The sequence below is a fragment of the Polypterus senegalus genome, chromosome 6 (assembly GCF_016835505.1).
Source record: "Polypterus senegalus isolate Bchr_013 chromosome 6, ASM1683550v1, whole genome shotgun sequence".
NCBI classification, from domain to species: domain Eukaryota; kingdom Metazoa; phylum Chordata; class Cladistia; order Polypteriformes; family Polypteridae; genus Polypterus; species Polypterus senegalus.
The window spans coordinates 94,270,121-94,293,055 of record NC_053159.1 but is presented as its reverse complement, the minus strand read 5'-3'; the positions used below and the strand labels follow the sequence as shown (position 1 = coordinate 94,293,055).

At 39.8% G+C, this 22,935-nt stretch overlaps 1 protein-coding gene across 3 annotated transcripts; it reads right to left on the bottom strand.

Annotated features, from left to right (window-relative positions):
• Nucleotides 1–2,176: 2,176 nt before the first annotated feature.
• LOC120531277 (desmin-like) lies at nucleotides 2,177–22,457 on the bottom strand. 3 transcript variants are annotated; one of them, XM_039756537.1, is made up of 10 exons: nucleotides 21,857–22,457; nucleotides 13,304–13,364; nucleotides 11,475–11,570; nucleotides 9,356–9,517; nucleotides 9,130–9,255; nucleotides 7,963–8,183; nucleotides 7,521–7,564; nucleotides 5,788–5,876; nucleotides 2,847–2,885; nucleotides 2,177–2,454 (listed from the first exon to the last, which is right to left on the bottom strand). In XM_039756537.1, the coding sequence occupies exons 1-9, from the start codon at nucleotides 22,390–22,392 to the stop codon at nucleotides 2,871–2,873; spliced, it is 1,350 nt and encodes a 449-aa protein (XP_039612471.1). In that variant the 5' UTR covers nucleotides 22,393–22,457; the 3' UTR covers nucleotides 2,177–2,454; nucleotides 2,847–2,870. The 3 variants fall into 3 exon arrangements, with proteins under 3 accessions (XP_039612471.1, XP_039612472.1, XP_039612470.1); XM_039756538.1 differs by having other exon boundaries at nucleotides 2,847–2,882; XM_039756536.1 differs by lacking the exon at nucleotides 2,847–2,885.
• Between the last annotated feature and the right edge of the window lie 478 nt (nucleotides 22,458–22,935).

Here is a 22,935-nt window from a genome sequence, read left to right as displayed (position 1 = left end):
TGTTAAAAATGTCTCTTCTTTTTTCCCCAGTCCACAGGAGCAGGTAGCTGCATTTCTCACTCTCGTCTTTGCCTTTTAGCGGGCCAGAAAACATCAGCTCCACGTGCTGTCGGAACTTTTTCCATTCTCCTGGCAGGTTAAGAGAATCCCAGTCAGTTCGTGGCGAGGGAAGCCCAACAAAATCCATGACTGTCCTCTATTCTGACACCATGTCTTGTTTTCACAAATTGTGAAAAATGAAATGATGGTGAGACTTTCTTTTAAAGTATACAGGGGAACTTTATTTACTACAGTTCTTACATTCACAGCATCCGTGCTCTAAATTAACTTCCTTAATAGTAACCTTGAGGTCCCTTTTTCTGGTGCCTTCCTGATGACATAGGTGCCTAAACCATGCCTAATAATAATACATTTCAATCACATATAAATATTACAGTGATCACCTCGATAGACATCTCACCCCCCCAAATCGCCACTCATGCATCTAAGATGTTTAACAGGCATTCCCGGTATTAACTTTTTGATTTGCCTGCGAATATTTAGCGGCAGCGTATCTATTGGATTGCTGCCTTATATGGGCAGGCAGCCAATTACGTGGGAGGCGTGGTGATGGGGGACGCAACTCTGCCTCACACAGCGACCGAGCTGCAGGCTATGGCCGTATACAGTATATGTACGTAAGTAGGATTCAGTTATGACCGTTACGCATAGAATTTTGAAATGAAACCTGCTTAACTTTTGTAATAAGCTGTAAGGAATGAGCCTGCCAAATGTCAGCCTTCTACCTACACGGGAAGTTGGAGAATTAGTGATGAGTGAGTCAGTCAGTGAGGGCTTTGCCTTTTATTAATATAGATTTTCAGAGATGGCTGGGGTGGCGACCCGGCCGGGATGCCCAGGAGGACCGGAGGAGGGCTTATGCCTTCCCCAAACCATGTGGGGGTGAACACCCTGGTACCTTTGGGGGCCACAGGTACAGAGCTTTGAAGCTCCACCCTGTAGGGGCCCGTGGTCACCGCCAGGGGGCGCCCCAATACCTTGGAGACCCTGGACCTCAGCACTTCCGCCACACCCGGAAGTGCTGGGGGGATGAAGAGCAGGGACACCCGGAGTGCTTCCAGGGATGTAGCCAGCACTTCCGCCACACTGGGGCTTGTCGGTGGGAGGTTGCTGGAACACATCTGGAGCACATCTGGGTGCTTATAAAAGGGGCTGCCTCCCTTCAGACAATGGCTGGAGTCGGGAGGAGAAAGACGAGGTCTTAGGAGGAGGCAAGGAGGCGGCCTGAAGAAACAGAAGGCACTGTGTCGGGGCCAGGACTTTTGGGGACTTTGGGGTTGTTGTGTGCACCTTGTAAATATGGATAGTGTCAATAAACGTGTTGGGTGACATCAGCGTGTCCGCCTGTCTGTGTCAGGGCCAGCTTCCACAATATACACACACACATATATATAACTGTGTGTGTATGTATATATATATATATATATATATATATATATACATATACACAGTTCCGTTTCCTAGCCCAGACCAGTGTTGTTGAAAAACACAATAAAACACACCCAAAAAAGTAAATTCTAATTAGGTCCTGGAAGCAGGTAACTATCAATATTTTCCACATCATATGCAGCTTGGCATGAAACAACATTTCTGAATGGATAGTTAATCAGATGAAGGTTCTTTGTAGTAGAATGGCATCTATCTTTGTTTGAGTACTGCTGTAATCCCTATGCTGGTTATTTAGCCTTCATCCTTTCAGCTATTAATGCATTGAATGATGTTGCATACATAATTCAGTGGATGGTTAAATGGCTAACTGTGACTTCTACAGTTTGCTCCTTTAATAAATGGATTCATGATCATGAAAACAGGTGAATGAAAAGATACAGAGCCTTGACAGTTGTGCATATATCATGAATAAATTAAGTGCTTTCCCTGAAAGGGTTAAGAGTCTACAATGATATAGCAATAGACTCACTCTTTGGAAAAACTAGTGTTTAAAATCTCCTTCAGAATGCCCGCGTTTACATGACATTGTTGCATTATTCTCAGCAGGCAAGACAGCAGTTTGTTTGCAACTGTCCCAGCAGCCATGATAATGGTGGCACAGTCAGAACCCAAGCACCAAAGCAATTAGATGAGTTTGTCTCATTGAAACACATAAAAACACATTACATCTGTGAAGAATAGGTTTATTGCTCATTATTGGTTGCATAAAAAGAATGCTACAGATCTCCTTCTTGTGATCCATGGTACACTTCCACTAACCAGCCCCCTTCTCTCCAGCGGTTTTGGCCATTATCTTATACATTCCTCTTCCATGTTTCCATTTCTGTCTTTATGCATGTTGCGTGTGCGTGTGAGGACTTTACTTTGTTCAGTGCTCTATGTCTTTGTTTCACCACATTTGACTTAAACTGCATCTTGTTGGTGCTGAGTGGACTCACTCACAACCTGAAAGAAGAAACACATTTCATGCATCAGTTCAAAGCTAGCAGGTGGGTGTCCTATAAATAAATAAATAAAAAAAAATGTGGTCATTGCTAGTGAACTGCAGAAACTTTTCATAAAGAGTTTAGTGCAACTGAAATCTAAACTCACAACCAGCAATTAAGTGATGTGCACAGTTCTGCAGGCTGCAGTGAGCGGTATAAGAACAAAACCAAGTGTAGGGCGCAAGAATGAGGTTATGTGAACTTGCAAAGGCCCTACAGCCTATAAGCAGTGTTGATGTGACCAAGTCAGCCCAAGTCAGTAGGCAGTGCTGAGGCCAACCCAGCCTCACTTGTCAGCACTCATCCAAAATAAGCAGCAAATAAAGTGCAGGATTGCACTATCTCACTTACGCTGGCCAGTAGCCTCAGGCTCAATTAAAGCACATCCTGCTTTGAAACAAATACAAAAAATTCATTTAGTATATAAGGGAGAAATAGAAACAAAAAATGGATGGTTAGAGTAACAATCAGGAGAGTAACTAAAAAAAAGAAATATGATAATGAGGCAATTTGAGAACATGAGCAGGGGTAAGGAAGCAGACTATAGTTACAGTCAAAAAGAGCAGTAAAAGAAGGCAGAGAATTGGAATATGTGCTGAATAAGCCAGACGGGAGTAAGAAATAACTGGAGACAAACTAAGTTCATAGAGCCTACAAGTAAAAGAAAAAAGGACAAAAATGATTTGGAGTTAATGCTTCATATAAAAAAACACAAAGGGTGGGAGCTGAATATAAAACAGGGCAGAGCATCAAAGAACAAAAGGCAGCGGGGGTGGTGAGAAACATAAGGAGGTGTAATAAAAGAAAAGTGTGGTGAAAGAAGCCCACGGCAGGTTAAAGAGGAGGGAATGGAAAGAGAAGTGAAAGAAGTGATAGAAAAAGAAGGAAGAAATGAAATTAATAAGAGAAGGTGCCCCACCGTGCACAAAACACTGGACTGAGGCCTTCTATGACCCCACTACCAATAGTGAAAAAAAAACCCTTAATCTGATTATCAAATTCAGTCTCCTAGTGAAGCCTTAAACTTTAATAAAGGAGCTATTGGAATGGAGACATCACACCTTGTGAAGATCTAATGGGTCTCTGATGGGAAGAAGCTCCAGATTTTGAGGTTGGACGCCACTTGATTAAAATAAAATCTCAAGATAGCATCTTGGACACAAAAAACTTTCAATTTCCAATATTCAGTGTTTACAAGCAGTTAAGCCAGTCTTGGCGACCCACACATTTTTTGATTATTGCTTCTGCAGATCATGTTTTAATGAATTTTAATTTTTCATGTGTTCATTTTCTAAGCCCACATGCTCCAATATATAAAGGGTACCAGAGTCTACAGTATGTAGAATTGGTTGCAAGGCAAGAGCTACCTGTAGATGAGGTAAGATAATAATGTATTTTTAGATGATACTTTATTATACGGGTCTTCGCATAAAACATGAAAGTACCTATTGTCATTGTCATCTGTGTCTTTCTGCATTAAACAACTTGGCTCCAAGCTGACCGATCTGTTGAAATTTAATGGACTTATCCTTCAAGAAAATTTGTCAAGAAAGTTCAGTTTTCATTAAGATGTTTAAAATAGATCATGCTGTACAAACTGTTCACATTTCTCAAACTCACCATCAATAGGCACTTCTGACAGCAAACTAAATCCACAGTATGGGTTATTGAAATGGCGGAGACATAGATTTTAACTGTCCATCGAGTATTTGTTTAAAAAATTGTATATTTAATAAATATGAACTACAGTTAGCCATAGACCCTGCACAACTAACAACAGGACATCAATCAAAGCAGTTTTTACATCATTTGAGTTGCAAATTGATGTCTATGAAAGCTCTTTCTGCTACGACAAGCATAATTGGGATCAACTTTTAACACACAATACCATAAAAATTCTGTTAATTCCATCCATTATCCAACCCTCTATATCCTAACTACACGGTCTGCTGGAGCCAATCCCAGCCAACAATGGGCGCAAGGCAGGAAACAAACCCCAGGCAGGTGCCAGCCCACCACAGATTCTGTTAATTTTTTTATGTAATCTGCTAATACATGCAATTAAATTATACTGTATATCACTTATTGTTTAAATTAACTCAGAATTTAAAAAATGTTTAATAAAAAAGTGTTTTTGATTAATTAAATAAATAAAAATAAAAAAAATGCACCAACTTCCAAAAGTCCCCAAATCAGTTGGTCGTTTTCTAACATGCTTAGTCCTAAACAGGGTCGCAGAGGTCTGCTGCAGCATATCCCACCTAGCATGTGCCTAAATATTTTTGGAACTTGCTTTATTTTTAATTGCTTCTTATAAATGAATTATTATCACTTTCCAAAAACATCTCTTAATTCCCAAAAGTAATATTTGGAAGCAGCTGTTGCAATTCAGGCAGCTTGACTTAATGCCAATCTGTTCAAGAGGAGTATAATTTATGGCAAGCTAAATTAGAATCAACAAATAACTTAGCACACACATCTCTGGGATGTGGGAGGAGAACTTACTCAAATACGGAGAGAATGTGCAACTGCCACAGAAACAGTCCCTAGAACTTTGAGGCAGTCCTGATAACCAATGCACCATTGTACTGTCGAAATCATATCTGTCAGACTACTGCTTTTAATCAATAAATAGATTTTTGCGTGAGACAGTGGTCTCTACTTCTGGTTAAAAAACACCAGGGTGCTGGGTCAGATTCCCAGCCTAATTACCGAGTGCACATCCCAGAGATGTGCATGTTGAGTTTATAAGCCCAGTTGCAAGGAGTGTGGCTGAGTGTGCTCTATAATGTTCTGGTTGTTGCATCCAGACTTGGTTCCTGAAATGACTCCCCACTGAAATCAGGTTCAAAACATAAAGAAATGAATAGAGCAAATAAATTAAATGAAATCTAAAATTACTTCTCTCTGAATGTATGTGTATTACTCTTTACATGCCTAATTTGAAAAAAAAGTTAAAATACTATTTCTTCAATATAGGGATACAATAATTCAACAGATTTGTTGGCCAGTAAAACATTGTGTGGGCAAGGGTCATACAATAACGTAGTTGCTCCAGCAGGTGGCAGTAAAGGCCAATTCAGTAAAAATAAAAAATAATAAGTTTCAGTATAACAATGATTATGATACATCTGCTCTGATAGGTGAGAAAATGATCAAATTTAACCAAGTCTGCAAAAACTAATTTATATGAAGGGCTCTCTTATAGATTAGCAGAAGTATACTTGAAAAAATGCAGTGGTCACCAAAATGAGGACAGTACTGGGATATTTCTACTTGAACACTCACTGACCTCCCCATCGCGGGTCTCGATGGTCTTGATGAGGACTGTCTTCTTGGTGTGGACCTCAGATGCACGTTGATGCTGCTCAGGACTGGTCTCTATTCATATACAGAAAGTAAAGTGACACAAGGTCAGCATGCAGAATTTACAACAGTAGAATTGAGCAAAAACTACTGCTACCCAATAATGATGCCTTTCAAATGCCAGAATGATTCTCAAGTTCTGGCCTGTGTTTAATGTTGAATAGGAGAGAAAAAGTGAATAGAAAGTTCACTCTAGCACAAGTATTTAAAGCCCCTCCAGCAGCTGTGGAGTCTGAAGCACACTAGACACGATGTATCACCCAGCATGTTAGACAAAGTATCCTAGCCTTAGGTTTTGTTAATTTTTCACTGACCATACCCTATGTTGTTGCCTTGGTTTGAATTTCCAGGATACATGTGGTCAATGGAGATAACCAGCCAGGACTTGCTACCCCATAGAAATGAACAAGGAGTTACTCATTAAGTTTTGTTTTTAAATAATTTAACCAATTTGATTCTGTGATGAAGACTTTATGGGAAAATGCATTTTGAGTAACAGGGATATTTAAACAGACTCTTCATCACACCATTATTGGTAAATTGTCTTTTTCACTTTATGTGCCGACTTCAAACTCAAAAAGTGAGCCCAGTTAAATGGTGACCGTGCACAATCTGATGTAGCATAACTTGATATAAAATTCCAGAGGATAGACCCCCTACAAGTGGCTCACTGTGAAGAGACTGCTGCCACACCAAACTGCATTAGTGATCTCAATTTTAATAAAAGCTGGATGAATACAATCAACTATGTGCTCTTTTCTGGTGAAGAAGTGCAATACTAAAAAACTCAAGGCAGGGGTCACCCTAGGAGATGGATTGTGGCAGGACTGTGTGTGCTCTTAAGGACAGCCAGGGGCTGGAGACAGGGGATGGTTAATATTTCACTATCCGACATTTTAGGAAAACAATCGCCTGGCATAAGGCCCTGCCTAAGTCTTGAAAATCTAGCAACAGTATTTTTGAATTTTCAAATGAATGTCTAACATTTTAACCCATGCTTAAACTTTCCTATTATTGACCTTGGGTGGCCACAGCTGTTACAACCTGTCTCTTAATCAAAGCCTAATGTGACTTACAACTAAACTTAATCAGACTGCTTATCTCCAGGATGTACATTTAGTACTTGACTAAAATATTAATTTTCAATATGAAATCCACCAAGTTATGTTTTGTTTTTCTTGTCTTGTGGTACAGAATACTACAGTACTACTCTGGCCTCATTTTGTGATACTATTTTCTACATCAATGTGATCAATTAAAATGAAAAAGCAATAGGGGCTACTAATAAATAATTACCCATTTCAGACTATTGAAAAACAACAACATTTGCAAGGTCTGAAGTAATGTTTTGTGCAGGAAAAAGGTGTTAGGTTTAGGTCTTATTGGCTTGGTCCATATGGGATCAAAAAAAGGATGATGGGCCATTTTTAATGTACATGGTCTAGAGTACAGCCCTTAATAATGGTGCTAAAGTTAAGCAAAATCTACCAGGCAGTCTCCAACCAAGAGAATGGTTTCAGTAAAAAGCAAAAGCTACTGTGAGCATCACATTAAGCATTGCATGGAATTGAGACCACACCCAGCATCTCATCAAAGTTACCAATTACACATGAAGAGCCCTAACATTCAAGGAGGCACTCTTCTGATGGTATAACTGACCTCTGAAAGTCAGGCTGGCGAATGGCTGCACAGGAACAGTAATCCTGGAAGAAACAAAAAGACAAACATTCATGAAAACCTCTGCCTTTATGCAAAGCAGTGTGAAAACTAACAAAATGCACCTTAAACCCCCAAGCCACAAGTTCAAGTTGCACCACCAGCCAAGCTGAGACAAGTCATGTAAATGTTTAATCCATATTGTACAGCTCATATCAAATTCTTTCACATGGCATGAAATTTGCTATAAAACTATAGCTTATTGTCATTCACATATAAAAACACAGAAAAGAAAGACTACATTAAATGATGTCTACAGAAACAGGAGAGGCATTATATAAAATAAAGTCTAACCAGTAAAAACATTAAAGGCATTATATGAAACAGAAATGGAGTTGTAGCATTTTTTTTTTCTGGGATGACTTCTCTAGACTGTAATTCTAACCTGTTCTCCTCTCCTTCTAGCAGTTTCCTGTAGGTGGCGATCTCCACATCTAGTGCCATCTTCACATTGAGGAGGTCCTGGTATTCACGCAGGTGACGGGCCATTTCATCTTTCATGTTGGCAATCTCTGCCTCCAGACGACTAATGGTGTCCTGGTAACCACCTGCCTCAGCACCAAAGCGTTCCTCAAGGTCTCTCATCTGACGCATCAAGGAATCATTCTGTCAAAGAAAGTAGACAACATATTTAGGGGTAACAAAAACATTCCAGATCTCCTTTTATCATATCTTTTAGGAAATGCTAGGCCTGAACTGGCATGAGAGCTACTATATTGCAACAGGCTCAGTATAAAATAAGGTACTTTTACTGGTGCAGGACAGTGGCAACATGTATATTGATTAGAACATGCAAGTAATAATTTCATTGTAAAACATGGACCCTATGAACATGATGATTCAAGTCCTGCTCCCAGCCCCCAGGACTCTGCAGACATCCATGCTATCTTTATTTCTTGACCTGCTTTGTTGACCACTGTGTACATACAGAACATCCTGGAGATCAAAGAACTGAAAGCTACCCGACATCAGCCTTTCTGAAGCCTTCAAGTATAGACAGGAACAAATGGTATTTATGGAAGACTATCACTCCATTTTACTAGAGACACCAACAATGTTTGCTTGCCTGTTTTTTCAGTTAGGCAGTCCCAAGCCCAACTAAAGCTTACCTCTGTGCATTTTCAATAACTTAATTCACTTGTTCTAGGGCAGGTCTAGTTGTCAATAAAATAAAATATTTTGGATACATTAGAATAGGAAAAAAAAGCTTAATAACATATGATTGTCATAAAAAATTACAACTGTGCATTGAGGGAATTGATAATTAGATACATTTTCAGACCACCCTTCAGGAGGAAGCAGTCAGACACACAGGGTGCACATAGGTGCTACAAAGCCTGATAAACACACTGTAGAGAAGTCCCAATTGCACCCTCAAACTCTCATGGGTGCTCTACCTGGAATTAGGCTACTTTTATATCATTATACTGTATGTGTCCGATTACATTGTGTTCACCTTGTAGTATAAATTGCTTTGTAAGCTATTTACTGTTGTTATGAAAATTGCTGTCCAAAACAATGCCTGATCGATTTAAAAATTGACATGACTTACAGTGCCCTTCAGGGCATCGATCTCACAGGTGTATGACTGAATCTGGTGACGGTACTCCATCATCTCTTGCTTGGCCTGGCGCAGAGCATCATTGTTTTTAGAGGCTGCTTGTGTAAGGTCTGTCACCTGAGGTAAGAATAATATCCAGGTTAGTGACATGTGTCCTGAAGTCTCTGTACGGTCATGTGACACTGGGAGAGGATCTTTATTACAAACACTCCAATACCTTTGATTTGTACCACTCTTCTGCCTCCTGGATGTTCTTGGCGGCGATGTTCTCATACTGGGCACGAATGTCCCGGAGAGCTGCAGTTAAATCTGGTTTGGATGTGTCCATCTCAACCTGGACATGGGTCACCTGAAGCTGAGCCTGCAGCTCCCGGATTTCCTGCATGGTATATAAAACAAAGTGGATGAATATGACTAATGCTTCTAGTCACAGTTAGACCCTCCGTTCAGGTATGGCAATGGCCAGTAATCCACTCAAAAGTACCACTGTTGCTTTAACACCAGGATCTGGGGGACCAAGATAATCCGTTTTTAACAAACACACATGATTTCGTGGCTACCTTGGTTTTCACTACCACTGGATGTCTGAAGCTGATATACACACTTGTGCTTTTCCCATTATAAGCCAGAACTGTAAGGAATGTGTTATTTGTAGTTTAGTTACATGATGCACAAGTTATGGAAATACAGTACATGGCCGTGTCACGTTACTAAAAACTGAAAATAAGAATCACAATAACAGGCAAACTCACGACAGTGCATTATAAAACGGTTTTACAGAAAGTACATACTATAACGACCCGGCGCATCCTATAAGCACCATTTCTGCAGAAGCCAAAGCGACACACACGGCCGCCAACCCGGTCCAAAGATTTTGTTTTACCCTCCAGGACGAAAGCTTATGAGGTATCGGGCAGTGTGACGTCGGACCTCCCAGGAAACCACACATGTGAGATCTGTTCAGCAGCTGAGGAAGGGGGTAATGCTGTGACCGATGAGTGACATAAAAAGGGACCAAGACAGCTACCTGGCAGACCCCGAACCCCTAAAACCCCCACCCAAGAGACTATGCTGGACTGCACATGACGCTCAAAGCCCTTTTCATCCCTGGCGGTGTCGTCTTCCGTGGCCATTCAACGGGAGATCAAGGCTGTAGTTTAACATCCACATCATAACAAATAATAAAGCAATTACTGGTGTCTCGTCAGCAGTCTTCCTTACCTTCGGGTTGTTACAATATTTGTCTTTACAGTTCTGCTGATAAAAGACTTTGCCCCCCTGCTACGTTAACGTATAGTGCCCATATCTATGCTTCGACTTGTCTTGTGATCCGTGTAACAACATGAATTGAAACGAATAAGCGGTCCCGACATCACCCTAGCCACGTCAAGGCGTCTTTAGGTAAGATGAACGTCGCTTGTACGAAGGTGACACCAGAATAGTCGTTAAATTGCACAGACGGTTTGTGGAATAAAGGAAATGAAACGTGTTTCTCGTTGCTACTGGGCAATAGAGACATGAACGTTGAACCCAACACCGATGGGTACGACTTAGATAAGTCATAGTGACGTCACGTAGGCGACGCTCATAACGTAGAAAAGCGTTTTGGCGCCATTTTTAAACACTTGCGTTGGTTATATGGCATGCAGTACGTTCGTGTGCCAAAATGAAATTAAAACTTAACGGGACAGCAGTCGAAGGGCAATTAAAACTACACGTGGACGAACATGAAAGACGGTGGAAGAAAACGTGCTTTGCCTGGAAAGGCGTCAAGTAAACACACATAAAATAAAACAAACAAACACTCGCAATCGCTGCTTTCCTGCCTCACACGTACTGTAGGTAAGTAACCATAGCTTCGTCGTTACGTTTCTACCTGTACAAATGATACCTCCTTTAAAGCTGCTGCTTATAATAGGAAAGCACTGAACAGATTAGACCGAGATAATGTCTTTCCTGTCGCAGTCCACCACGCCTCCCTCACCTGTACCCTTCTCAGCCCCGCATGCTCCGGATGCCTAGTGTAGGTGGAAGGGCAGTTAATGATCCAAAATTAGCAATAAGCTGTAAAATAAAGCGTTGTATTATCCGTTGTCAAAGTTTAGAAATATGCTTCGTTTTGTTTCAGATTGTCTCGATAGTGGCTTACAACAACAAAGTAATCAAAACGGCAGCTTTGAATTGGAGTGGAGCAAGACGAATCTCCTCCTGTAACAAGTCAAAGGCAAACTCATGTAACTACTAAGGGCCATATTGATAGAATCGGCCTGTCGTCTCCTTTAAAAACAGTGCGCGAAGGTTTCCCGGTCCTGACGCTGACTCAGCCACATACCCACCTCTTCGTGGATCTTCTTCAAGAAGGCAATCTCCTCCTGAAGGGACTCGATCCGCCTCTCCAGGTCAATACGGGCCAATGTGGCGGCGTCCACATCCTGTCAATCAGAAAACACCGTTAAAGGCTTTATGAACACTTTTATATACTGTAAGCGATTGCCTAGACTGCTCAGCTCAAAACTATATAACGTGCTATTAAATTTAGATTAACCCAGCAGGATATCTTTACACTAATATCAGTTCAGATGAGCTAGATCTCGTTCATTTTGCGCGAATTCATCTATCCATCTTTTACAATCTAATGGCTAATGTATTGAATTTTAACAGTACCAGTTTCAGTTTCCATCCCTTACTCACTTTGTGACCATTAGTAACTTACTTGTCCTGTCTGTTGTGCATTTGTTTAAAATTGGGCTATAAATCCATAACTGTAAAAGACACTGTAATAATGTTTACTACAAACGCAGTATGTTTTAAAAAAAAAAAAAAAGAATGCCATTATTCTGAAACTGATTTATTCATTACTAGGTTGCCAAATGCTGGTTCAGGCAGCAATTGGTGCAAGGCAGGAATGAACCCAGCATGGGGAGATCATTCCTTCACAGAGCACACCCACTCACACTCTCACAGTCACAGTGGGACAGTTTAGAATTGCCACTCAATTGAAGAGCCACAGCAACACAGGGAGAACATGCAGACTAGAGATGGAGGGCATCTCAGTGGTGACTCAAATGAAAGTCTTAAAGTTGTAAGGAAGCAACCCTACACATTCTGCCATGCCCTCTAAGAGAAATGTGAACTCCTGACTCTATCACATGAAGCAAACTACAGGTAGAAATTATTTCCAAAAATCAGACCAAAGTAATATAATGTAAAATTTGCTTTATCCAATTCAGGATCATGGCAGTCCAAGGCATATTCTGATTGCATTACAACTAAGGCAAGAATCAACCATAGAACACAGGAACCAAATAGTTTAAAAAATAAATCTAAACTCAGAGAACCTTGGCATCATAATTTACATATTACAGAAAAAAGGTCTGGAGTAAAGTTTTATTCTCATCACAGTCCTCTGTTTTTATATTCCTCTGTGGTGAGCACGGTGTTGTAATGAACAGCAATGTTATCACACAGCTTAAGGGATCCATCTGTGTACAGTTTGCCTGCTTTTCCTGTGTTCAATGGGCATTTTGTCAAAGCTCCAATTTATGCCCAGATTCAAAAGACTTGAATATAATGATAACTGGTGAGTCTGAATGTAAGTGTGTGCATTAGTGGACTGGCTTCCTGTCTGTGTTTGGTTCCTGCCTTGTGCTCCATGAAGCTAGGGATGGCTTCAGCTCACTTCAACCCTGTAAAGGCTAAAAATGCATTCTGAAAATGTGTGGATGAATGTTTTTTGGTAGTTGAAATGTCAGTATTATGTAATGGCTTCATTAGCACCTCCCTCCTTCCTGAACATTTGGAATGCAGGAAACAAACTCCAGTCTGTGTTTGTCTTAGAGTCTCAAACTGAGGCAGGTCTTTGGTCCAGAAAACTGCACCCACAAAAAGTTAAAAGCAGAAATGTGAGCCAATATAAATTGTGTCATAGGAAATGGAACTCATTCAGACTTGGTCACAAAGAAATCTGAGCTCAAAAGGAATCTGTTCCAGGAAATGCAGCCCAATTGGGTCATCTGAAAGATATATTTGAAGAGTGCCTTAAATTACCTTCAGCTATCATAGCAATAAATGAGGACTTTGTTGGCCTTCTACAGGTTGAAAAATTCAAGTCTATCCACAACCCTAACCCCAAAGCCCCACTTGATGAGGTAAGTCAAGAACTCACCGCTCTAAATGCTGCTAGGTTGTTCTCAGCATCTTCCTTTTGGTGAATTTCTTCTTGTAGCCTTAAAAGAGAAAACAGTTGTGAACATTATTTTTCATTTTATTAAGGCTTCTGCTCAGGGTTTCCAAGTGTGAATGTGTTTTTAACCAGCAACTCATAGTAATGTGTTTGATAACTGGCTGTTAGCAACTGATAGGCAAATGTTGTGTGCATGCTGTGTATTTCAAATGAGTCTCAAAACGTCGAATCATACATGACAGGTGATATTAAAGGATTGCAGGACTTTTCAGGACAGGAGACTGGCCAATGCTTATCCCAGTAAGCATAGGGCTTAAGGCAGGAACAATCCCTGGACATGTCACCAGTCTATCAAAGGGCAACACACTCACACACAGACACTACAATCCCCCAGGGCCAATTTAACATTGTCAATCTACCAAACCATTCAGGATAATTTCTAAATTTAGAAAAACTCCTAGTGACAAAAGGAAAGAATTCTAGTTTTAGACATTGTGACAAAGAAACAGACTGAGCACTGTCCTGTTACTTTCCTCTGTAATACATCTCTGAAAGTGAATAGCCTCCACACCTTAATTGACTATTGGTCAGCAGATTGAATTTAGGTGGCATGGTGGTGTAGAACTTAGTGTTGCTACCTCAGAAATCCAGTGTTCTAGGTTTGAATCCCGCCCTTGGTTATTTGTCCCTGTGGATTTCACACATTCTCCTTGTGTTTCTATGGGCTTTTTTTCTGCGTGCTGCAATGTTTTGCTCCCACATCCTAAAGGTGATTCTGATTGCCCGGCAGTAAACTGGGGTTCTGCCCAGCACTGGTTTTTGGAGCTGGAGTAGGTAAATAACCCCTGAATTGGATTAATCAGGTTTGAGAATGTAATAATCATGGATTTATTTAAAAAAAGTAACAATTCTTTTTCAAGCTAAATTGAGCATCACTACTTAACCTTTTTCTTACTTCTTTATCTTCCATTTGACATACAGTATGTTCTAGCAGGCTGATATATTTCAAGGCAGGAGAGGGTACAATGGAAATTGGTTCCACTACATGTAGGTGCTTTCCACATGTAAATACTTGAAATCCCGAATGCACACCAGGCCTATGGGGGTCATCTTTCAATGCACATGCCAAAATTGGAAAATGAATTAGGAGCCACTGCATTTTTTTAGTATACCAGGGTGAGGACCCTTATTTTTTCTCTGCATCCCACAGTGATAAGGCCTATATTTCTGCTCTCCATACCCCTCTGAGTGAAAGTTAATAATTCTTTTCTATGTCTTTTGAATTTCTATTCTGTACTCCATGGTGAGAAGGTCTGCGCCACTCTGCCCATCAAATTGGAAATTTGGAACACTTTTTTGGATGAGACAGTTTTGGCACTTGATGAGCTGCACAGACTGAGATGTGTGCTTTTATCAGGCATCCTGTGGCTTCCCGCTTCCTTTTATAGAAGTTCTTAGAAAGTCTGCCTGTCGCAGGAGCAGTGAGATCAGCACACAAGACAGAAAGCAGCAACAGGCCATCTTCTTTATTCCTTATAAGGAAGTGGCCTTAACTTCCGATATGTCTGTGACAGCTGTAACAATGGAGTGTTGACACCCTCCTAGACAGAGATGATGTTGAGCAGAGTCCAGGATTCCAGGTTCACATTTCTCAATGTACTTTTAAAGGCATTACAGTTACCTGGCCAAACATTTATATCCCCAAATGAGCTCCTGTGTAACTGGAAGCATGTATATAGCATTTTCTAGGTACAGGTGTAACCTTTCACAGTAAAAACTTACTATACAGGACCATATTCTGTTTTCAGTAGCAGTGCTCAATTGAGGAAAGAAGCCTCAAGCTTGTGCTTCTTACAGAAAGTGACACTCAGTGTGTCTTGAAGGCAATGCTGCCTCATTTCATTACCCCTTCTTTCCAGTATGTAATCCTCCCAGTCATAAAGGAGTAGTTCAATTCTATCTTCAGTGTTGTGGCATCCTATCATTTTCATCAGACAATCTCCTGGTTTAAATTAGATTTTACAAGCTTACAATGCATGTGGTGGTTAGCATTACTGTTTCATGGATCCAAATCCTACACCCAGTTTATTTTTCTGTTTGCATGTTCTCCCTGTGACTGTGTGGATATTTATTATAGGAAAGCTAGTTTCCCCGTTATATCCCAAAGATGTACAGGTTAGGTTAACTAGCATGTCCAAATTAGTCCTGTAGGTGTGTGAGAGATGGTTCTGCGACAGATTGTCATGTCTTTCCAGAATTAGTTTCTTCTTTATGTTCAGTGCTTGTGCAGTAGCTCAAACTCCTTGTGTCCCTGATTTTGATTTTGTATTTTACAAACAAGAAACTTTAATGAATATATCATTTTTCTACACTGAATGCCAGACCAAGGTGCTTTACAAGTACAGAACTTTAGCTTTTGGAGTTTTTTTTTGTTTTTTCTGTCCACCCTGGCCATTGGACCTTACTTATTCTATGTTAATTAATGTTGACTTATGTTTATTTTTTATTGTGTCTTCTATTTTTCTATTCATTTTGTAAAGCACTTTGAGCTACATTTTTTGGTATGAATATGTGCTATATAAATAAATGTTGGTTGATTGATTGATTGATTGATTGATAGTTTACTTACAGTGGGAGCAAAGGCAAATTAGACAACAAAGTGGGCGTAGCATGATGAATGAATGGCAGGAAGTGAATTATCAGCCTTATTACTGACACACTAATAGCCACTTTAGTAGAGCCTACTATTTGCCAAATATTCCTATTATGGCTGCACCTCAACTGCTGGATTGTTAACGGCTTAGGCTGAGAGTGAGATGTATGCTTAAATAGTCACTGTTACCAAAATCGCTGGCATTTGCAGGTAGTGCACAATTTAGGCCGCAGCTGACCGTTTTTAAAGATTAGTTGCAATCATTCACTATGTTTGCCTCTTTTGATGCCTCAAGAGCAAATATGATCATTGTCAGCAAGTTCTTCACAGAGCCAGAAATATTAAAAATGAAGGGCGTTGTGGATTCACTTTAATCTTCTTTTAAAGGTGACCCTAGTTTGATATGTTCATTAGAGCTTTGGTCAACATACAAACCAGAGGAGACCAGCAAGGTAAAATCCAAAGTATTCTAATATCTCATCCAGACTCTGAGGTTTGTCAGAGTCTCTAATTAATCTCGGGGTAGGTTGTTCCAGATTCTTGTGACCTTTCTGTTGAAGAAGTGGTTTCTATTTTTGGCTTGAATACATTTCCTGTAATTTCTACAAATTCCCCACCCTCATAGTCCTCAAGTAACTGAATGAATTGTAATGGAATAGTTTTACTACTGTGCTTTGCTCTAATTGTGGCAATGCTCCCTGGTGTCATTCTCAAGTGAATCTGATCCATCTGCCCACACTTGTTTCATGTCAATTTGTTAATGCACCTTCTATTACTCAGACCTAATATCCATTGTGATTTTCTGTTCCCACTTTCCAGAGGGCTGCCTTCATGGAAGCCGTGAGCCTGTCTAAACACTCATCTCTTGATGTCGCACTCTTTCTGAGCATCAATTTCAGTGCAGTATCTTCCACTCAGTTTGTATGTGTCCTGGTATTAATTCCAAGACTGTCCCACTGTTATTCATCAGTTCTTCACTACTGCAGCACTAACAGCTGTTCTGGTAGTCCTGACAAAGTTTGCCTCACTCTCTTGGGATTGTGCTTGGCAGCTCCCTGCCTTTTTAAATGCCTTATTAGAATATAGTCCTAAAAGTCCATCCATCTGTTTTTTGATTTGAAGCCACAGGCTTTCTCAGCAGCAGTTTATGGAACTGTTAGACATTGACTTATTCCAGAACACCTTCTGATAAGACTAGAAAATAAAGACTCCAGGTTTTCCTGTAATCTGTTGTTTATTGTTGCACTCAGGAGGGATTCTTTTAGTTTTCCTTCTTTTCACCTGTTTCAAAAGTAGCTGTTAGAGGTGACAGACGGAGGCGTGTTCAGCCAATTTAAGATATTAGCCCAATACAGTTTGTCTGTTCTTGCGCGCCTAACTTGTCTGATTCTAGATGAATCGGTATAGGTTTCTCAGCAAATATTTTCACACCTGCCTGAGGTGGAGCTTGGTAAATGCAGCAAGTGGTGTACAGACTATTGTTAAATACATTTTAATCTATTTATGTCCAGTACAGCTTCTAGGACACTTGTTCACAGACTTCGACATAGCAAAGGGTCACTTGTACATAATGAAAGTAGACACACACACAAACCAGATCAACTCAGACCACCCTCCTCATGCATCAAATCAAATCCCTGACAAGCTGAGTTTATCAAGCGTAGTCTTTGGATACTCATGCTACTGTATGTTCATGTTTTTATTTTGGTAGACAAGAAATGCCAAAAACCATAGCTCAAGTGACATTTTACAACCTACTGACTTGTGTCTTTAAATGCATCCAGCATGATCAGTGTTGCTGGGGATTGGATAGTCAGTCTCAAACTTAGTAGCTATTTATTCCTGAACTTTTTGGCTTTGTCCAAATTTGCCATGTACTTGAGATGTCCAAATAGCTCTGTTTCCGCTGCAAAAGGCTATGTGCTTCAATTGAGCACAATATGTGGCCCATTACTTAGGACTTTTTAATACTAACAGTTCAGTCTCCAGTTGAGTAAATTAGTCTGCCAGTGTTGAAAATGTATGTGTGTGTGTTTACTGTGTACATGTATAAAACAACTGTACCTTAGCTTAGCTTGTACTTGTAAAGCACATTCCTCACTTTAGAAATGTGGCATTATAAAAGACATTTTGTTGGAATGATGACTACCAAATGCTTCTTTTTTGTGATCAATTTTTGTATTTGAATTCAGCAAAAAACAAATTGTTGAAAGGGCATTTTCATAGAGCAACGTGGAAAAGAACACCCCCCCTCCCCCTCAAAGCACCCAGTTGTTAATTTTAAAATTGTATATTTGAGTTGTGATTTTATTTTGTTTTTTTTTTCTCAATTAAATTGGAGTTTTTTGTTTTTGTCTCCCTGGCCATCTGACCTTATCATCGGACTGTCATTTAGAAACCTAAAAAAGCAATTCTATATTTAAGGACTCCACTTCTCTTAAATATATATTTTTCTTATGTGTGTGTTATTTATTTATATTTTGTTTACTATTTGTTCATTATTATTCTTATCTAAATTTAATTTGTTTTTCTTTGCATGTAACGTTATGAGCACTCTGAGCTACATCCTTTGTATGAAAATGTGCTATAAAAATAGATGTTGCTGTTGCTGTAATCACAGGCAAGCGGACGTTCATAATTGAGGTAATGCTAGTGACAGATTACGTCGTCATACTGATGAGCTATCCATCCATCCAGATGTGCTAATAATGGACTTGCCTATTCGTTGAGTCTCAAGGTTTGCAGGAATGGTTCCATCTTTTTCAGCAGTTCAACATCATCATCATCGAACATGTGAAAGTCTGGATATTCAAAATTTATCTTTATATATACAGTGTTTAAGACTGGCCTGCACTAGATTGTTAAGTTTAATGTTAGGCCTTAATGCAGCTGAAAGTTTAGGGGCCAGTAACTAAAATAAAATCTACAATAAATGATTAGAGCCTAAACTAAAAAGTATTTTCTTAAACCAGCAGAAAACTCTCTATATATAGGCTCTAAAAAGTGACACCTGTTATCTGGCTTTCTGCATGTATACTTCTGACACAAGGCTACACTGATAAGGCACAAGTAGGGTAAAACTGGTTGGTAGCAAATAATGTCAGTATTTAAAGTATTGTGATAATGTGCTATTGGCGTAACAAATTAATGATAGCTTTAAACGTGTACAAAGTACAGCAGGGATCTCAAACTCCATTCCTGGAGGGCCATAGTGACTGCAAGTTTTCATTCTAACCCTTTTCTTAATTAGTGACCTGTTTTTGTTGCTAATTACTGGTAACTTCTTTTGAACTAGTTTTAAATTGACTTGCTCTTGAAGACTCAGACCCAATAATTTTTTCTTTTTCTTTAATTAGCAGTCAGACAGTAATGAGATACAAAATTAACCAAAAATAAACCGAAAATAAAAAGGGTGGAGGTCTCAGGAATGTAGATTTGCTCAGATCCCCAAATCATTTTAACAGTGCTTTTAGAAAAGTAAAGAAAAATATCAACAGTTTTGAAAATGTATGCTGTTGCACAATGAGAGCAGCAACAAGCCATGGAATTAAACAATGGGTTCAATTAACAAAAAGACTCAGCACCTAATTAAGCAACTGGTTAGAGTGAAATTGGTTGGAGTTTGAGGACCTGACTTAATTGGTCTTCTGTTGGATCACTCACATCACATTTATTTTCTGTTTAAGGAAAGAAGTAAAGCAATTTAGAGAAACACTGAAGAAATTTCAAGTAACAAATCTTAAAAAAACAAGTCAATTAAAATGAATTCAAAAGAATTAGCACAAAAAAACAGGTCACTAATTAAGAGAAGTTAGAATGAAAACCTGTAGCCACTGCAGCCCTCCAGGACTAGAGTTTGTGATCCCTGGAGTACAGCAACGTTATCACTTGCATGTCAGACTAACATGCAACATGTCAGAGAAAGCCATTGAAATATATCACTCTGACTGTCACTAACAGATAGTTTTTTTGTATACAATTCTAAAACACACACAGACTGATAGATACAAAGGAGTTGCACCTGAATAGTTAGAGTCCTGACATTAAATTTCTGTGTGTGTCTCTAACCAGTCTTTATAGATAAATAGGTACCGTATATACTCACGTATAAGTCGGGTCTTGAAACCTGAAAAATCAGTCATAAAATCAGACCCCGACTTATATGCCCATTCAAAAATGCGACACTTAATTTTATTTTAATTTTTTTTACATCTTCTTGCCTCTTCCAATCTTACATTAGTTTCTTAGACGCAGCGAATTTTATTGCAGCAGCGCAGTTACCAATTTCTTTTGCTACTTCAATGACGTTTAATTTAAAACCAGATTCATATTTTCTTCTGATCCAACACTCCATCGTAGATAAGGGATGCTCTTACAATATAGGTGTATGAGGGTGTGAGATACAAAAAACGCAAATCAGTTCAAACGTTGCTTCGGAATAGTCCGGGTATTACCATGTGGTCTCATAGGCACAATAGAGAGAGAGAGAGGGAGGTTAGGAGCACATAGTGATACAGTGCATTGCCGCACCCACATAGATGTTGTATGACCATCAACATCAAGTGACTCCGTGAGAATCCTGACTACAAAGAGGACTATTTCATTTATGTTAGGTAGAATGCCCAGAGGGGACTGGGCAGTTCCGTGGCCTGGAACCCTCGCAGATTTTTTTTTTTCTCTCCAGCCGTCTGGAGTTTTTTTTTTCCTGTCCACCCTGACCATCGGAACTTACTCCTTTTCTATGTTAATTAATGTAGTCTTATTTTAATTTCTTATTTTGTCTTTTATTTTTCTTTTCTTCATTATGTAAAGCACTTTGAGCTACTTTTTGCATGGAAATGTGCTATATAAATAAATGTTGTTGTTGTAGAAAATAAAGGCAGTGTGCTCTGTGGTTACTCTCTCAGGTGGGCATTAGCAAATCCTAATCTCTTGGACCAATCGCGTGAGTTTTCCGTATTCGACTTATATGACCAATATTATAAAATACCAGAAATTATACAGTAAAATCACGTCCCGACTTATCCGCGGGAGAACTTATCCACGAGTATGTACAGTATATCAGTTTTTGTCTTACTCCATCCATTGTCCATTGCAGATGAATTGACATTGGTGTCGATGACCTCTAATGACCTCTTCCAGTTAAATTGCTATATATGTCTAATTAAACCATACAGATTTCTATATTTGTATCTAAAAAGTTCATGTAAGTGAATAGAATTCTATATTTACTTATAAGTAATTTTTACAGATTTTGCTGTACTGTATGTATCAAACCAGCAGTTAGGCCCTGGTATCTCACACCTTTGGGCTACAAAAACTCAAAAATTTGAAAGACTTCATAAAATTAAAATTTTCTTCAGCACAGTTCTGTCAAGAATTGTAATAAATTTAAATTAGCTTAATATTCCTTGTGCTGACGCTTAACTAGAATGACAAAGGTTGGGCTAATTTTGTAGGCCACATAGTGGCAGCGTTCATTTTATGTTGGAGGGTGCAGGGGTCTGACAGAAGGGCAGATCACGAACAGCTGCAGCTTTTTCTTTTGCAATTACACACTTGTGACTTACTGTACTTAGAGTGTTGACCTCTGAAACTGTTTAAAAGTGTCCACAATCACCTGTCAGTCATTCACAGGGATTTTAGATGTCACATGTGTTTAACTGGCTGGCGCTGGCCAGTTGGCAAGTCAGGAGAAAGATATGGCTCGCCCCTCTACACAGAAACAATATGCCATTAACTCCTTTTTAAATAGACATCAAGATGTTTTTCCCCTGTCCCCTGTTAATGTTCACAGAAGTATAACTCTCATCAGGAAACATGGTTATACCCCAAACCACAGGAATGTCCAGTGTTATGTGTTATATTCTATTTCTTCTTACCTCTGTTTCAGCTTCTGTAAGTCATCAGCCAGATTGTCTCTCTCAACCTCGACCCGTGCCTTTTGGTTGGTGACAATATCCACTTGCCTGCGGAGTTCCCGCATTTCCTCTTCATATAGCTCAGACACACGAGTGGGCTCACGACCTCGAAGCTTCTCAATCTCCACAACCAGAGTTTGATTCTGCTGTTCCAGGAAGCGCACCTTCTCTATGTAGCTGACAAAGCGGTCATTCAGGTGCTGTAGCTCAGCCTTTTCATTTGTGCGGGTTTGAAGAAACTCCTGATTCATGGCATCAGCTAGACTAAAATCCAGGGTCTCCCCAGCATAGGCTCGTACTGGGGCCATTCGAGTGGACCGGATAGTGGAGAAGCTGGGAGAGCTCTTGCTTACTTGATAGATCCTAGATGAGGAGGCCAAGGTGTTGGAGGAGCCTCGGCCAGAGTAGGAAGCTCTAGAAACTTGTGGAGAAGCTCCCCCTCCAAAGGTCCGTCTATAAGAGGAGACCCTCTGGTTGGAAGAAAAAGTGTGGCTCATTGTGGTGAATGGTGGATAGGGAATTCTTGCAACTAGTGAAGTGCAAGGGGAATGAGGGCTGCCACTTGAGGTACTGGCTATTTGTAAGCAGTGTGATGTCAGCTGGAGGGACACAGCCCTCTTTGACATAGCTGCAGGCTGTAAGGTCCTAGTGCCCTTCCAGTAAGCTGAAGTACATCTGGGGCGGAGACTTGTGGGAGTGCTGGGGTATATGGAAGTGGGCAGATCTAGAATAAACTAGGAAGACAGGACAATGACCTAGAGATCACATGTGTATAGACTAAGAAACAATGAACAAATCTAGAAGAGCTCCTATAAGCTACATATTCAGCTGCATGAAAAACACCAAAGGAAATATTGGGCCACTGCACCATGTTTCAGACTCTGATCTGTTTACACCAAGGCAGGAAAATTACTGACTGTCAGCCTGCAAGTACATTGGCAAAAAGTAATAATATTGCAGACATATTCTTATGATCCATGTTAGAGCAAATAAAAAGCAACTTATACCAATTTCAGGATGCTAGGCGCACCCCAAATTAT